Source organism: Pipistrellus kuhlii, unplaced genomic scaffold (assembly GCF_014108245.1).
Source record: "Pipistrellus kuhlii isolate mPipKuh1 unplaced genomic scaffold, mPipKuh1.p scaffold_m20_p_9, whole genome shotgun sequence".
Lineage (NCBI taxonomy): Eukaryota > Metazoa > Chordata > Mammalia > Chiroptera > Vespertilionidae > Pipistrellus > Pipistrellus kuhlii.
In genome coordinates, this window is record NW_023425595.1 from 33,162,277 (window position 1) to 33,179,874 (window position 17,598).

Here is a 17,598-nt window from a genome sequence, read left to right on the forward strand (position 1 = left end):
AGCGGTCTCGCTCCCTCCTCTGGCTCCTCCCCATCCCCTCCCCCCATCCCGATTCCCAGCCCTTCGCGCGCGGGGAGCCCACCCCCTCTTCGGGGCTGGAGGCCCCGCCCCCCGCCCCCTTTCCTCCGCCACAAAGTTTATTTGCAACAAAAGGGAGCGAGGATCGAGCCGCCAAGAGGGAGGGAACCGGAGCGGGAGCGGGAGCTGGAGGGGAGGGAGGCGGGCGGGCGCGGAGCCGCGGAAGGGATCCGGGCCGGGCTGGGCCGCGCGCGATGCCCCTGGTCGCCCGGGCCGCCGGGGTGGGGGCCGGGCCGGGGGGTCGGCGCTGAGCCGGGAGGGGCCGCGCGGGATGGAGCCGGAGCCGCGCGCGGCCGCGGAAACTTGAGCCGCAGCGGATAAAGCTCTGCCTGTGGCCTCTGCGCCTCCTTCCCGCGAACTCGCTCCCCGGGCCTGCGGGTCCCGGCCGCTGCGCTCCTTCGGGGGGCGGGGGTGCAGGGGGGGGGGGTTGGCCGTGGCTCCCCGAGGCCAGCCCCCCCGGAGGGAGTGCCGCCCGCCATGGCGGACGGGGCGCCCCGGCCCCCGCTGTATCGCAGCGTCTCGTTCAAGCTGCTGGAGCGCTGGAGCGGCGGCGGCGGGCCCGGGCCCAAGGAGGGGCCCCCGGACGCGGCCGGGCAGCGGGGCCGCGCCTCGTGCCGGCCGGCCGCGGGCGCCCCGGGCCAGCCCTCCCGGCGCGTGTCCAAGCTGGCGGCGGGGCCCCCGGCCGCCCCCGCGCAGCCGCGCCCGCTCCGCAGCCTCTCGCCGTCGGTGCGCCAGCTCTCCCGGCGCTTCGACCCGCCGCGGCGGCCGGACGACGGCGACGACTCGGCGGCGGGGTCCCGGGACGGGGGCGTCTCCCCCGGGGCCGCGGACGAAGCGGCCGAAGGCGCGGCGGCGGCGCGCGGGGCCTGGCCCAGCGTCCCCGAGATGCGCAAGCTCTTCGGCGGCCCCGGCTCCCGGCGGCCCAGCGGCGCCGCCGACTCCGAGGCCTCGGGGACGCCCAGCCCCGACGGCGCCGCCGCGTGGGAACCCCCGGCCCGGGAGCCCCGGCAGCCGCCGCCGCCGCCCCCGCGGACGTGCTTCCCGCTGGCGGGCCTGCGCCCCGGCCCCGCGCGGCCGCTGCCCGGCCCGGGGACCGAGGGGCGGCGGCGGCGGCAGGAGCGGGCGCAGCGTCCGGCGGATGGTTTACATTCTTGGCATAGCTTCTCCCAACCGCAGGCCGGGACCCGGGCCTCCCGCGCCTCCTGCTCCTCCTCCTCCTCCTCCTCCATGGCCTCCTATCCTGTCCGCGGCGGCGCTGCCAGCTCCAGCGAGGAGGAAGAGGAGGGCCCGCCGCCCGGGGCGCGGAGCCCGGCCCGCCGCGGAGGCCTCTCCTCGGGCAGCGAAGAGGACCAGGATGGTGAGGGCGGCCGCCGCCGGAGAGGGAGGCCGGGGCCCGGGCCCGGGAGCGCCCCCGTGGAGGAGGACTGGAAGCCGGACAGTCGTGAGTTAAGCCTGAGCAGCATGGACTCGGTGAGGGGAGCCAGGAGCCTGGAGCCCCCCACATCCCCCAGAGCCCCGAGCGAGGAAGGACCCCGGGAGTGGGGTGCGGCCTCACCGCCTGGTGTGCCGGGTCCCCCCCAGGAGGGCCCTCGGTCTCCGGCAGACCCCGTGGGGGGAGCTTTCCGAGTGGCGAAGGTGAGCTTTCCCACCTACCTGGCCAGCCCGTCGGGCTCCTGTAGGAGCAGCCGCTACTCCAGCACCGAGACCCTCAAGGATGAGGACCTGTGGGCCAGCCGGGGCCCCGGGAGTTGGGGTGTATACCGCTCCCCTAGCTTTGGAGCTGGAGAAGGGCTCTTCCTGAGGCCCCAGGCTCGAACCCGCACCAAGGGACCCGTCGGCGCCACGAGGGCACTGAGGGACGGAGGACTGGAGTCGGATAAGCGGCGGCAGCGCAAGTCCCTGTCAAACCCGGATATTGCCTCCGAGACCCTGACGCTGCTCAGTTTCCTGCGCTCGGACCTTTCAGAGCTGAGGGTCCGGAAGTCTGCGGGGCGCCCCGGGGACCTTGGAAGTAGCCCCCTAGATGGCAGAGACTCACCGTCAGCAGGTGGCATGGGGGGGCACCTGGGGCCCATGGCTCCGGCAGCCCTGGCGGCACCCGGCACCCGCCCCACACTCAAGGATTTGACAGCCACCCTTCGGAGGACAAAGTCTTTCACCTGCTCTGAGAAGCCCACGGCCCGCCGTCAGCCCCGCACCAGTTCCCTGAAACCCAGCTCCTCTGAGCTCCTGCTGGCAGACCCAGGTGCCGAGGAGGACCCGCTGCCCCTCGTTGTTCAGGATCAGTATGTCCAGGAGGCCCGCCAGGTGTTTGAGAAGATCCAGCGCATGGGTGCCCAGCAGGATGATGGCAGTGATATCGCCCCTGGAAGCCCTGAGTGGGCAGGGGACGTGACCCACGGGCAGCGGTCCCAGGAGGAGCTCTCGGGCCCTGAATCCAGCCTGGCGGATGAGGGCATTGGGGCAGACACGGACCCCTTTTGCAGCCTGGGCACCACAAGGGTATGGCGACCCCTTCACTCGCCTTCGTCCCAGACCAACCAACTCCCTGGGACCGAAGACGGTGTGGGAGGGTGGTCCCTGGTGGCTCCGGATGCTCCTCCCACACCAGGTGCCCTCCGCCGGAGACGAAAAGTCCCCCCTTCAGGCCCTGGCGGGGCTGAACTGAGCAATGGGGAGGCCGGGGAGGCCTACCGGTCTCTAAGCGACCCCATCCCGCAGTGCCACCGGGCCACCGCCTCCGAGGAGCCCTCGGGGTTTTCCGTGGATAGCAACCTCCTGGGCTCACTGAGCCCCAAGACGGGGCTTCCAGCAGCCCCAGCTGTGGACGAGGGCTTGACCAGCGGCCACAGTGACTGGTCTGTGGGCAGTGAAGAGAGCAAGGGCTACCAGGAGGTCATGCAGAGCATCGTCCAAGAGCCTGGTGCCTTGGGGCGTGTGGTAGACGACAGGGCGACTGGCAAAGCCCCCAAGAAGAAATCTCTGAGTGACCCCAGCCGCCGCGGGGAGCTGGCAGGGCCTGGGTTCGAGGGCCCCGGAGGGGAGACCATCCGAGAGGCGGAGCCGGTGCTGCCCCCGTCCAGCAGCGAGCCCATTCTCGCAGATGGACAGGCAGAACCAGGAGAGCCCAGTCCTGCCAGGGGCCGGGCACAGTCCGAGGTGGCTCTGCCCGAACCCCTGTCTGCCGGCCCCAGTGCCCACCACGACTTCCACTTTGACCCCAAACTGGCCGACGTCCTGTCCCCACGGCTCATCCGCCGCGGCTCCAAGAAGCGCCCAGCCCGGAGCAGTCACCAGGAGCTGCCGAGAGGGGAGGGCAGTCAGGCCCGACCCTCCTCCAAACACGTTCGCCATGCCAGCGTGCCTGCCACCTTCACACCTATCGTGGTGCCCGAGCCACCGGCTTCTGTCGGCCCCCCCGTGGCTGTGCCGGAGCCCGTGGGCTTTCCTGCCCGAGCCCACCCCGCACTGCAGGCACCCTCCCTCGAGGATGTCACGAAGCAGTACATGCTGACCCTGCGCTCCGGCGAGGTGCCTGCCCGGGTGCCAGGGCCAGTGCCGGTGGATATGCCATGCTTGACTCCCGTGGTTGCACCGCCCTCTGCTGAGGCCAAGCCCCCGGAGGTAACCCGGACTGCAGAGGAGCCTGCCCCGGCCAGCAAGTGCTTCAGCAAGCCGCAGGTGGTGAGTCCTCCGTGGGGGGCCTGCAGGGTGGGCTGAGAGGAGGCCATGGGCGCTGACTCCTGCAGGAGCCTTTTGCAGTGCTCGTTGGGCAGGTACCCAGGGCTGAGGGTGCTCCTCTGGTTCTGGAAGTGCTCAGGCCGTTTTAAGAGGGCTAATGACTGAGGGCTTCTGCCTATCCAGGCCCCAGGGGCCTCAGGCCACTGCTAGTGCTAACTCAGAGGTTCCTACCTGCTCCAAGGTGCTCGGGGCGATAATTACACGGGGTTATTTAATCTTGTCCTTTAGCTATTTTTCAGGGATTGACTTTAGAGATTCCTATCTGGTTCTTTGTTTTAAATACACCAGGAGGTGGGAGAGTGATGGAACTTTCTAGAGAGCCTTGCTGCCGTATCAGCCAGACCCCTCGTAGGATGTTTGGGGCTGGGGGCCCACCGTTGGCACAGGTTTGCCCTCCCCCAGTGGCTTTCCTCTGGTGGATTAAAGTGTAGGTCTGCCCCTGGGCCTGGGGAGGAGACACAGGCATTACTTTATGGAGGAGTAGCGAGGGCTCTGTAAAGTACGTTGATGGTCTTGGCCTTTCTCTGACTTACCCTCCCCATTAAAAAATCAGGGGGACTGTGGACAAGGTGGTTTTATGTCTCCAGCTGGTGATGCCACATTTGGCGGGAGTCATGGGTTGGAGTTGGCACTCTTGGGCCTGAGGTTTGCTGGAGCCTCTTCTGATTAGAATGGACGGGGGCCTCGGGGGGAGGGCCGGGGCGGCTGGAGCTCAGCAGACGGCAGCCTTGAGAGTCTGAGCGTGGTTCGGACCCCCACAGGCAGGCATCGCCTCTGTGGCTCAGGGCGGAGGTTCTGGTCCGTTATCCTTCTGCTTACATCCTCTCCCCACCCAGTCTCCTTCCTGGTGACTCTGAGATGCCTTCCCCTTCCTCTGGCTTCAGGTGCCCTGGAGCTTTGCCTGTGGGTTCAGATAGGTTCCGGGTGCCAGGCTCTGGGTTCTGGCCCCCGGCACCGGGACGGTCCCAGGGCTGTTTAACCACGACCTGAACTCCCACTGTGCTCCCTGCCTGAGTAGGAGCCTGGAACGCTAAATGCTGGACTAATTTGGTCACTCCCAGCGCGCTCACGCCCCTTCTGAATTTTCGTTCTCTTTGTTCTCTCCTTGTCTCTAGTTCCCCCTGGTCCTGGCTCTGGTTGGTGTCTCACGGAGACCAAAGGCTGCAGAGTCAGCAGGCAGGGAATGGGAAAAGGGGACATGTGGGGCCTGTCCTTCCTTCCGGTAAGGCAGCTCAGGTACCCCTAACATCAGTGCCTGTTGTCTTTGGAGCATGGGACTGGGGGAGGGTGAGAGCAGGGCAGCTTCTGCCAGGGCCCCTCCCCAGCTCTCGCTCCTATATAATTATCTCCTCTGAGAGCCTTGAAGACTAAATTAGGGGAGAGAGCAGGGGTGAACCGAGGGACTCCAGGAGACTGGGATTGGGTGGGGGTGGGGGGAAGAGGCTGTTACTCATATGAAGAGGCATTGAGATCCAGGGAGGAGGTGGGAGTTTTTGCAGAATTGGCTCCTGGTAAACCTTCCAGCACATTCCCTGCCTGCCTGACCTCAGCGGGGAGCTCAGGGTCCCCCTGCCCTCCGGGGCCTGTGCAGTGGGACATATCTGCCCCTAGCATGGGCTTCTCCCTGCCCGCGGTGAAAGCTCTCTCCCAGCTGTTAAGCCTTTGCCTTCCCAGGCTCCCACCTCCCCAGCCCAGCGTGGCGTCCCCTCTGAGGGGAGAGATTGGTGAGCCTATCGTGGCAGACAGGGTTTGAGCCCTGGCTCTGAGTCCCCGTGTGGCCTTGGATTAGTCACCTCTGTTCCATGCCTCACCTTTCCCTTTCCGTAAAATGGAGGCAGTGGTCTGTCCGACAGGCCCTGCACAGTGAGTGGCGAGTCCATTCACTTCCTTCCTGGGGGCAGGGGAGGGGAAAAACAGGCTCTACTCCTCCGGCAGCTTCTGGTGACCAGCCTGGGCCCCTCCTCCCTGCTCCTACCTACTGGTTTCTGAGCACAGGGCTAGGCCAGCGGTCGGCAAACCGCGGCTCACGAGCCACAATGCGGCTCTTTGGCCCCTTGAGTTTTTAGCAAAGGCCAGCTTAGGAGTACCCTAATGAAGTTAATAACAATGTGCCTACCTGTATAATTTAAGTCTAAAAAATGTGGCTCTCAAAAGAAGTTTCAGTCGTCGTACTGTTGATGTTTGGCTCCGTTGACTAATGAGTTTGCCGATCACTGGGCTAGGCAGTCCTGGCCTCAGTCTAACCTGGTGGACTTGAATTGGCTCAGATGACACTCACCATCTCCTAATCCCCTATCCCCATCCTCTAGCCTAAATCCCTCCTGCTGTCTGTCCTCTCCAAGAAGATGGGGAGCGCTGTGCACCCCCTCCTGCGGGCCTCCGCGGAGCAGACAATGTCCCCTTGTTTCGGGCCCAGGGCTCCAGTGGCGCTGCCTGGGCTGTGGGTGGAGATGGTGTGGTGTGGGCTCCGGAGTAAGCGGAGAGAAGAGGCTTTCACACTTTGCTGATGGGGCAGAAACCAGTGTGAACCCGGCCAGGAGCTGCCCTGGTGCAGAGGAGGCCCCAGCCCTGACCCCAGGCTATGTGGAAGTCTCTCCTAGCCGAGTTCATATTCACCCTTCACACGCTGTTCTCTCCCCTCCCCTGTTCCTTTCCCACCCTTACCCCCGCCATTTGTTGGGAGCAGGGAACCTGGGTACTAGGCCTGGCTCTGCCTCTGATCCACTGTAAGACTGGAAAGTCATCTTGGGCCTTGGTTTTGCCATCTGTTCAGTGGGTGGTGGGACTGTCGACTCTTTGAGGCTCAAGAACAGTCTACAGGGCGGTCAAGGGAACAGGAGGAGTTGGCATGTGGCTGGAAAGGAGAGGAAGGCAGGTCTATACGAGAGCTGTAAGGACCAGGAGCCCGGGAATGAGGGTAACGCAGGCGCTTTGTTCTGTGGATACGTGCTTGCTTATGTGCGGGGAGGAGGAGGCAGGGCTGTGAGAGCCTCCCACACCCCTCGGCATTTCCTCCAGGTCCACAAAGCATAGCCTGACGATCAGCAACTCTCTAGGGCCTCCCCACCTTGGCCTCAAAGCTGTCTTGGGGTCCAGCCTACTGCCCTCAGATATTTGAGACCCATTTGACAGATGTGACAACTATCACCACATCCAGACAGGAGACAGGAAGTGACTTGTCTGTCAAAATCAGAACTTTAGCATATTGGAATAGCAGTAACAGTGGCTAACATTTTTTTTAAGTGCTTTCTGTATGCCAGACACTCGGAATGTGTCATTCTTCAGATGTGAAAGCTGTGGGAATCTCATAGAGCTGAATTCTTAGGATGTCAGGGTTGGGTTCGCACTGAATCCTCAAATGTCAGTGTCTTAGAGTTGGAGGGGCCCACGAGGCCCCTGTTCCTTGTAGGGTTGGCCTGCCGTCTGGGCAGAGGAACAGGATCAGGGACAGGAGGAAGGATTAGCCTGCACACCCCTAGCAGCCTGAACACCTTTGAACACCTTTATGGCGGCTATCTAACTCACTGGGGCGGGGGTTGGAGTGGGAAGAACTTGAAGACTCAGAAGGAGGATGTTGAGTCTAAGCTCACACAGGAAGGCAGGGCAGAGCCAGGCCCAGCGCCAGAGCCCTGGCCTTGCCGCTCGCTGCCGGCCCAGCAGACACAGCAGACACAGCAGACACAGCCCCCACGCCCGGCTGCCCAGGCAGCTCCGGCCTCAGAGGAAGGCCTGGGCTGCCGCTGTCCGTCACCTTCCCTCTCTGCCTCTCCTTGGCAGGGAACCCTCGGGAGGGGGGTTCTCCTTTCCTCCTTGGCTTTTTGCTATGATTTTTCCATGGAAACTGGTTCTGGGAGGGGAGGCGATTAGGACATTTGGAGTTCTGAGCGGCACCAAATATCTATTATTAAATGTCCTGTCACCGGGCATGAGAAGGGTGGGGGGGGAGGGGGAGTACAGGCCTAGGGCTGTCCCTCTCCTCTGTTTATTCCCTGCTGCCCCCACTCCCTTCCTAAGGGCCCTGAGCTATTGGGGAGTGTGACCCTGGAATGGTCCCCTCTCCCCCCCAGGCAGAGAAGAGTTGGAGGATGGACCAGAGTTGAGCCTGACATTTTCCAGCCCCACATTTCAGGGACCAGCTGGGTTTGGGAGGCTGGCAGCCGCTGCGAATCCTGTCCCCAGCCCCCAACCCAGGGCAAGAACTCGCGCCTCCTGCTTTCTTCCCTCCCATCTGTGCCCGCTCAGGCTGCACATGCCCCCGCACAGCGGCGGGAGGCATCCTAGGCCGCCCGGGAGCTGAAATACTCGGCTTTCAGAATCCGGAAGCAGACTGAGGGGCTGTAGGGTGTTGAGTGCCTGGCCTCCTGCTGGCAGGGGAGGCTTCCCGGAGGAGGCTCTGCTTGAATTTGGCCTTTAAACCTGAAGAGAGGGCCCTGGGTGATGTGGCTCAGTTGGTTGAGCATCGTCCTGTGCACCGAAAGGTCACTGGTTTGATTCCCGATAAAGGCACATGCCCAGGTTGCCGGTTCGATCCTGAGTTGGGGTGTGTACAGGAAGCAGCCGATAGATGTTTCTCTCTCCCTCTCCCTTCCAGGTGATTAAAAAAAAAAAAAAAATCAATGAAAACATATTTACAAAAAACTGAAGAGAAGGAGAGATTCTCGGAGAAGGGCATAGCATGAACAGAGGCTAGGAGGTTGGAAAGAAAATGGCAAGTTGCATGCAGAGTTTGTTTCAGAGGCTTGGGTGACCCTTAATAGGGCAATGCATTCGTCCATTTAGCAAACGGTCTCTAGACACAGGTTTTCTTCTAGGCCCTGGGGAGGGACATCAGCACACACAGGTCTGGCCTCATGAAGCTTCCAGACTGGAGGAGGCCTGTCTGTGAATGGGTACGTTGTGAGTCAGAGATGCAGGGGCTGCACAGCAAAATGAAGCAGGATAAGGGAGAAGAGAGTGACAGGGAGGATGTGCTATTTTATTTTTTTAAATCCTCCCCCGAGGATATGTTTTTTCCATTGATGAGAGAGAGAGAGAGAGAAACATTGATGTGAGAAACATCGATTGGTTGCCTCCCATATGCTCAGACCAGGGGTTGAAACTGCAACCTGGGCTGAAACCGGTTTGGCTCAGTGGATAGAGCGTCAGCCTAGGGACTGAAAGGTCCCGGGTTCGATTCCGATCAAGGGCATATACCTTGGTTGTGGGCATATCCTCAGTAGGGGATGTTCAAGAGGCAGCTGATCGACGTTTCTCTCTCATTGATGTTTCTGGCTCTCTATCCCTCTCTCTTTCTCTCTGTAAAAAAATCAATAAAATATATTTAAAAAGAAAAAAAAGAAAAAGAAAAAGAAAGAAAGAAACTGCAACCTGGGTATGTGCCCTGGCCAGGAATTGAACCCTCAACCCTTCAGTGCATGAGACGGCACTCTAACCAGCGATCAATGCCGTCCAGGCGGGAGGGTATGCTATTTTAGATTGAGAGGTCTGAGAAGGCCTCTTTGAGGAGGTGAGGTTGGAGCAGAGGCAGTGAGAGCAAGCCAGGTTATGGTGTGGGGGGGAAGGATATTCTGGGCCGAGAATGTAGCTACTTAGGCTGCTGAGGCTGGCAGTGTGTGAGGGGTTGCTTAGGGTGGGGAAGCGGAGATGGACAAAGCCCTCAGGGTAGACTGGGACTGGAGGTTGCACTGGCTGGCTGTCCCCTGCAGACCCATGTTAGCTTGGCTCAAAGGCTAGGAGCGTAGGGCTGTCACAGGGCCCCAGGGAGGACCGTGCCATAGCCCACTGGTGTCTCCATGCAGGAACCATGGCACCCATTAGCTTCAGCCTGCATGTCTCCTAGGACAGAGAGCGCACGCCGCCACAAGGCAACCCTGTCCCTCCATCCGGTCCTCCAAGTAGGCGGGCATTGCCATGGCCCCATCATAGGGATGAAGAAGCAGGGCCCCCAGTGGGCAGAGGTTCCCCAAGGCCCTGGGCTCAAGTATGGGATTTGGCCCCAGGTGTCCTGATGCCCCCCGGGTCACATATTGGCCCCACAGAGTTCCTACTGAGCAGAGCTGGCTGGGATGGGGGTGGTGGGGTGTGGGCAGAGGGAGCCTGTTTCCCAGAAAGGCTCGAAGCCCTGGTGCACTTATTGGGAAGTGTGCCCAGGCAGCCTGGCGCCTGGCTGGCAGGCCCTGAAACAGGGGCCCAGGGTCCCCTGGGAAGCAGGAGTCTGTTGGAGCTGCTGTCACCCCCAATGGGAGGGCATTGACTTCCACCCCCAGTCTCTGGGGCATTCCAGCGGTGAACAGAGGCAGAAGAAGACTGCCAGGCTGCCGGTCCCTGAACAGTGGGGAGCTCCAGCCTATGACATGCAGGGGCCTGAGGCCTCAGCAAGGGCATCAGAGCCCCAGAGGGGTGTCCATGGTCCCCTCCAGTAACGGGGGGGTAACCAAGGATGACCTGGTGTAGTACAAAGGAGGTCTGCACTAGGGTCAGGAGGTCCGAGTTCTAGCCTGAGCCACTCCGTTTTCCTGCGTCCATTTTCCTCTCAGAGCCACAGATCCCTCCTTGCTCTAGGGCAGCAGAATAAAATCTCCCAGAGTTGAGGGTGGGGAATCCTGGCCCCAGGGTAGGCTGGGACTGGAGGTTGCACTGGCTGGGAGCTTTGTCAATCTCCACTTCCCCACCTGGGAGAGGAGGCAGCAGCTGCACTGAGTTGTACTAAAGCGCTGGCAGCTGGTGACTCGCAGCCCATGAGGGCACTCAGGAGAGTGAGGCCGCACGAACCCTGGTTTGGCCCCCAGGGCCCTTTCCCCTTCCACTAGCTGCTGCTCTAGGCCCCCTCCCCAACACGCACTCTTAGACCGGGACTCTCCCCACTCGTGTGGCAGGCGTGGGCTCGCTCTTGAGGCCTGTGCCAGAGGTAGTGCTGCTGCTGTTACAGTTAAAACTTCCTCCGGGGCTTGGGGAAGTCACCCGGCTCTGAGACTCTCTCTGGGTAGAGAGAGAGGGTGAGAGGGGTCTTACAGAGCTACCTGAGGTGGGAGGGGCCTGAGCTGATTCCAAGGTTTTGGTTGGCAGAGATGGGTGGTCCTTTAGTTTCCTATTGCTTCTGGAGCAATTTACTCTCCAGTGGCTTAAAACAAAACGAATGGTATCTTACAGTTCTGAAGATCAGAAGAAATGGCTTTCATGGAGTTAAAATTAAGGTATTAACAGGATTTCATTTTTTCTAGAGGCTTTAGGGGAAAACCAATTTCCTTGGCTTTTCCAACTTATGGGGCTGCTGTCCCCCTCCTCTGTCTTCAAAGCCATCAGCTTAGCACCTTTAAGTCTCTCTCTCACTCTGATCCATACCTCCTGCCTCCCTCTCATAAGGACCCTTGTGATTACTTAGGGCCCACGGGATCATCTAGGATAATCTTCACATCTGCAAAGTCCCTTTTGCCTCGTAAGGTAACATATTTGCCACGTAAGGTAACAGGTTCCGAGGATCAGGATGTGGACATCTTTGGGGACCTTTGTTCGGCCTTCCGCAGGTGGGCAGAGGGGCCGGGCTGTCAGCTCCTGAGATCCAGAGCCTCTGGTAGATGCTGGACACCTGGCTGGACCTGTGAGTTCAAGCCCACTGCATTTGCCCTGCAGGCATTTCTTTCATGCTCATCGGCCACTCACCACCCAGCAGTCCTTTGTTGAGGCCCTTGATGGGCAGTGAGCACACACAGGGAAAGCTTGGACGTCATCCCTACTTGCACGGAGCTTTCAGTAGGAGTCCCAGCTCCTGAGGTGGGTAGGGTCCAGGTGATGGGAGAGGGGCAGAAGAGCCAGTGGGTCCCGTGTGGGCAGGCTTGGCTTCTAGGTTGGCTGGCCCTGAGTTTGCTGACTAAAAAGTGGGATGAAGCAGCTCCCAAGCAGGGTGGTTGGCAGAAGAGTTTAGAGCCAAGGCAAAGACAGAAGGTAGGGGTCTAGGGAGGGTGTGGGAGTCACATCTCTGCCAGGTATCCCAGGTGGGTCTAAGGGACATCTGGAGAGGAGCCCCCTGTGCCGGGAGCAAAGGTATGTGGGTCCCCGAGAGGGGTCCACGGCCTTTCAGTAGCCCTGGGGTATCTGATGCTGTTGGGCCTATTGGGTTCCTTCGTGCCCTGAGAGGCCAGGGTGCTTCCTCGAAGGTGTCAGTGGAGGGTGCTGTGGGTCAGGAGCACGGCCCAGATCCCTGCTCCCCGGCTGGCTCCTCTGAGTCCAAAAAACGGTGAATTATCCCCTCCCTCCACCAAGGATTATTGTTCAGAGTAAATGCACTAATGCTGAGAGGGCTTTACAAATGTTCGTTCCTCCCCTCCTGACTGCAACGCTGATATGTTCGGATGCTAAGATTCTCAGAGACATTCACTCGAAGATGCTCAGATTCTTGGCATCTTTTTCCGATTCTGAAGCACAAGGTAAAACTCTGAACAGGAGGGCGAGTGGGGTCCTGGCTACCTCTGGGTGGACTAGGTGGCCCAGCAGCTGGGCCTTTGGAGTGGGCGGGGGAGAGGGGCTGGGCAGTTGGGTAGAAGCACCCATTGTCCTTGCTTCTTTCTCCAGCTCCTTTCTCCTTTTGTTACCACCAGCCTCACCCTGGGAGGCACAGCATGAGCCCTCTCTGGGTCAGAACCCCAGACCCACTGGAACCAGCCTATGAAATGGGGCTTGGTCCCCTGCGAGGATCTGTGTGCCTGGTGGACTCTGGGGTCAGACTGATAGGGTTAACATCTCAGACCTGACCTGACTCTAACTCACTAAATGATACTCAATAAGGCACCTCATCTCAGCTCTGAGCCTCAGGTTCCTGCTCTGTGACCTGGGGGCACTGAGGATATTGTGAAGGCCACGGAGATGATGCTTGTGGAGCCCTCAGCCCAGTACCCCAGGTCTGGGAGCTCTCAGAAATGTGGCCACTTTGAAGTGTGTGCTTTTGAGATGGCCAGTACAGAGTGTGGAATTTTGTGGTTTCGCAATGGATTCCGAGTTTTTTTTCCAGGAGTCATACCTCTTAGTTTGATTTTGTTCAACACCATTTGAGACCATCACTTCTTGGTTCTGAGATTCTGAGGGCAATGCGGGGACTGGTGGCAGGGACTGTGGCGGAGGGGGTCAGGCTGGGGGAGCAAGCGCCAGGTTGGTATCTGTTTCCTGTTTATTGGTTCCCAGGGGGTGAGCAGGCCCTGCCCCTGAGCTGGAGGGAGGGAGGCCCAGGCTCCTGGCTGCCAGCCAGCCCCATGGCCTGGCCTCCTGGGACTGCTGAGCCCCCTCCCCCCAACCCCGTGGACAAACATCCAGTCCTTTCCCAGGACAGGGCACTGGAGGTCAAGGAGCAGATGTGGAAGGGAAAGGGTGGAAGCACAGGAAGGGACCCCCCCACACCCCAAGTCCTACTTACTCCATCTTGGCCGCCGGTGTCACTGAGGCCTCACTCCGGGTTTCTCACTGTCCCCCTCTCTCTTCTTATGGCCCTGGGGCGGGGCCTGATGGTGAGACATACAACTTGGGGCAGAGGAGGCAGGAGGAGAAAGAGGGGCAGGGCCTTGAATGCCAGAATGTGCACACACACACCCCCCCGCCTCCCCTGTCCCCCCCTTATTACCCCCCAACCCCATGTCGTTCACCCTGCATTATTCGGAAAGGCCCCTGGGACCCAGCAAAAGATGGGGTCTTGCCCAAGGCCATTCGGTAGTAGACCAGGCCCAGTGGTCTGCCCTGGGCACCTCCCCACGGCCGTAGCCCCACACGTGGGCTGTGGGTCTAAGCCTTAGACTCTAAGGGGTACTGCTGAGCCAGGCCGGGAAGAACCTCAGTGTATGTCTGCGGCCAAGAGTGCAGGGAGGTTTGTGAACGCAGCTTACCGAGAGGCTGTGTGTGTGTGGAGGGGCCAGGAGTGCCAAGTTAAATGGCCTTGGCTCTGTCTTGTAGGCAGTGGGGAGCCATGGGAGGTGAGGCGCTTGGAGGAGCCATGTGAGACTGGCACCTTGGAAAGCGTCCTCTGGGTGGTGATTGGGCTGCAGGGAGCGGAGACGAGAGGCCTGAGCTGAGGGGAGCAGGTGATGTGGGGCTAGAGAGAATGGGACTTCCTAGGGAGGTCATTTGGACATAAAATCTGATGGTTTAAACGTAGGCTCAAGGGCCCTATCGGAAACGGGGGTTGGACGATGAGGCTTTGGGACAGGATGCGGGGTCATCTGAGTCATCCCCCTGCCTCGTGGAGGAGCTTTTCCTCCGCCCTGAGCCAGCTCAGGTCCCTGCCCTGTGCCCACAGGCTCGGCTAACCCCAGTCCCTCCCGCTCCAGAGGAAGTGCCTGCTTCCCAATGAGGTCCCCGGGGAGCCGCAGAGCTCCAGGCCGCATCCCAGCCGGCCCTTCTGGGAGCAGCCTGGGCCGGGAGCGCGTGGGGAGAAAGCAGCGGCCTGGGCTGCCTCGCTGGTGTCGACGTAAGAGCTGCCCAGACCTGCAGAGAATTTTTATGAGAGTTTATTTGAGCCAGACTGATGACATGACAGGAAATAAGATCTCAGATGCTCTGGAGAAGGACAGTTTTCGCAGTTTCTTTCATGCATTTGAAACTGAGGAGGAAGTAAGGAAGATTACAAGAAGGTGGGAGAAAGCAAGGCATGTTTACACGATTACAGGTTAACATTCTGTGTCCTCTTGAGAGTGGTTATGGCTTTGGGGAGGGGGGAGAGAGGGGGGTGGTATTCTGGCATTTCAGCCGTGTGTCAACCTGAATGCACAAGAACAATGGACAGGGCTTGCTTAACACCTTTCACTAAAGAAGTTACAGGCCTAGGGAGGGACCTGTCAGCTGGGAGTGCACGACCAGATCGCCCTGTGAGGTGACTTTCCGTAGAACCCCTTTTTCAACAAGTTGTGTAGGCCTCAGTCCCCCCATCTGTGAAGGGGGGGTCCCAGATGTGGCAGAGCCCAGGAGAGCTCTAGGCTGTGCAGGTTCTCGGAAGCTGGAGGTACAGTGACAGGTCAGTGGGCAGGCAGGCCATCTTGCTGGTAGTGGATCATATAGATGGAGACAAAATATCCTCGTATTGGTACCTGAGGCCAGTGCTACTCTGTGGCGCTGCAGCCCAGGAGGCCTTCCTTCCTGGAGGAGAGTAAGGCAGGGCTGCAGGAAGAGGAGTAGCTCATAAATGGGGCCTGATTGGAGCCTCGGTTTTCTCATCAGATGCCCAAGTTCCCTTCTAGCTGCTGGCTGCTCCTTCCTGGGCTCTCCGCTCCCCGCCCGCCTGGATGGAGCTTCCAGGCTGCTCCCCAAGGCCAGCCAGCAGGGGCGGGGCCGGGGAGGGTGAGGAATTTCCGAGGGAACAGCTAAATTCAGTTTCCCCTAAAAATAGCCCTGGGCCTGGCCCCAAGGCTGGAGGAGGCGGAGGGCGGGGCTAGCTTATCCGCCCGCCCCACCTCTTCATCTGGACCCGGGCCTCCTCCTCCTCCACTGTTTCTTCCACTGATTCACACCGGATTTTCTTTCCCCTGCTGGGTTCTTCTTGCTTTCTATCTTCCCTCCTCCACCCTTCTTCCTGCCCTCTTTGCTCAGTCTTGCTCCTTCTGTCTGTCTCTTATCTCCTCTGACTCTCTGTCTCTCCCTGCCTCCAACAGAGCCAGACAGGTCCCTGGCTACGACCGACCAGGTCTTCGAAAGAGGGCCCTGGATTGGGCAGTGTCCCCTTGGCATCCCATGCACAGGTGCCAGGAGCCCTCCCCCACCCCAGGACTCACAGCTATGGCACCCTCTGTCTGCCTGTGGGTGGACAGACCTCAAAGGCTCTGGGGCTGTGGCATTGTGGGTTTGGTCCCTAGTTCACCCTCTAACCTCATGCTTGGTTCTGGTCAGGTGCTTCCCCCCATGCCAAACCCTCCTGTTCCTGGCACATGGTGGGACACCAAAACACATTTGTTAAGTTCAGTAATGTGGAGGGGGTGAGGAAGGCAGGAGGAGATGGGCTGATCCCTACCCCCGGGGAATTCTCAGGCTCATCTTCCCGCCCTGTTTTGACTCACAGGCCTGAGCACCCAGGCAGGTGGGAGCTGGCAGATGGGTGAAGTGTCCTGTCTCAAGCCAGTCCTGATTGGGGGTGGGGATGGGAACCAGACGCAGGCCCAAAGCGGGTGAGGTGCCTAGCTTGGCTGGCCTCACTCCAAGGCTGCAAAGCTCACTCTTGTCTATAGCAGAGAGATCCAGGAGAAAGCTGATAGAAAGTCTTAGGAGGTCTAATTCGCAGGACCTGACTGAATATGGTACAGTCAGGGGGTGGAGAGTCACAGCACTGGTAGTGTAACCGGACACACAATGGGTCCATGCTGCCCATCGCCACTCAAGCCAATGAAGCAGAACCAGGCTTGAATCATATGAGTGTTTATTCCAGTCCTGTCGGCAGCATGGGAGAGCAGCAGGTCAGCCACAGAAATCTGCTCTGCACCCCACCATAAGCCAGCTGCTTCTATAGTAAAAGTACAGAGGAAACGTAAGCAAAGGGGCAGTTTACAATATGCAAACTATGAAGACTAGGGGTCTTCAAAGGGCTTAGTGATATGCAAAGGCTGGTGTTACATGGGGAAATAGGCAAAGGGGAGTGCCAGATGGGCAGTTAACAGGTAAGCAGGCTAGAGGTTTGCCAAGGCCTGCAGGTGTGCAGAAAGGGGATCTTCAAAGGGCTGGCTATTCTGGCTTCTGCAGCGTAATTGTTGATCTTCCCGTGATAGCAGGCGGCTCCAAATGGGGAGGAAGGGCTGCTGCTCCAGACCGGCTCCAGCCAGGGTAGAATGTGCCGTCCTTAAACAGAACAAAACAACCGTGGTAGCAGAGCATGATTAATGTCTCCAACAGCACTGCTGGCTCCCCAAGCTCTATTGCTGTCCCCTTTGTTTGAGGGATAGACAGAAACATCAGTGAGAGAGAAACATCGATCAGCTGCCTCCTGCACACCTCCTATTGGGGATTGTGCGCGCAACCAAGGTACATGCCCTTGACCGGAATCGAACCTGGGACCTTTCAGTCCGCAGACCGACGCTCTATCCACTGAGCCAGACCGGTCAGGGCTGCTGCCCCCTTTCAGTAGCAGAGCTCCTCCTGGGGGCCCGGCATTTGGTCTGATCACTTTCCGCGGATTCATTTAACTCTCACAGCTCCATGTGGGGAGGGGCCCACATCCCTGTGGCACAGGAGAGGAGCCAAAGGGGAGTAGTTGGCCCAGGTTAGGAAAGCTAACCAAGTGGCATCGTTCACGTTCAAACCCAGGCAGTCTGGGTCCAGAATCCTTGCATGTGACCCGGCTCCTGGCTTTCAGGACTGCCTGGTGGGGTGGTGTCATCCCCAGGAGGGGCGCATGTGGGGAGAGAGTGGATTTCAGTTTGGATCCGGGAGCCTAACTGGATTTACAACCCACAGCCCCAGCCCCGGGAACGAGCACATAGCGCTTGCTTGCTTCGAAATAGGGACAAGCTCAGTTTAATGTGAGGGGCCCTCAGGAAGAGAGGAGAGGTGATAGAGGAAATGAGTGTTTCCTCCCCACTGTGGCCCTTTCTGCTGGTGCTGGAGAGCGACGGGGGGTGGATGCAGGCCTCCCTGCTGGTGCAGAAAGCTGTGCCGGGGTTTTGGAGGGGTTTTGGAGGGGTGCCGAGATGGGCCACAGGCAGAGGCAGGAGAGGTGGGCGGGGGCAGACCAGGCTCTGCTGGCACAGTCCCGCCCGCCCGCCCGCCTGCAGTATCTGGAAAGCAGATCTCTTGGGCCATGGCCGGCATGACTCAAATGGA

At 59.9% G+C, this 17,598-nt stretch overlaps 1 protein-coding gene across 1 annotated transcript in view; it reads left to right on the forward strand.

The window, feature by feature from the left end:
- The first annotated feature begins 240 nt into the window (after positions 1-240).
- The window catches only part of ARHGEF17 (Rho guanine nucleotide exchange factor 17), a 57,660-nt gene continuing 40,302 nt past the window's right edge, over positions 241-17,598 (forward strand). The window contains exon 1 of the mRNA XM_036426456.2: positions 241-3,762. Within this exon, the coding sequence (XP_036282349.1) occupies positions 556-3,762 (3,207 nt within the window). The 5' untranslated portion in view covers positions 241-555. The remainder of the gene's footprint in view (positions 3,763-17,598) is intronic.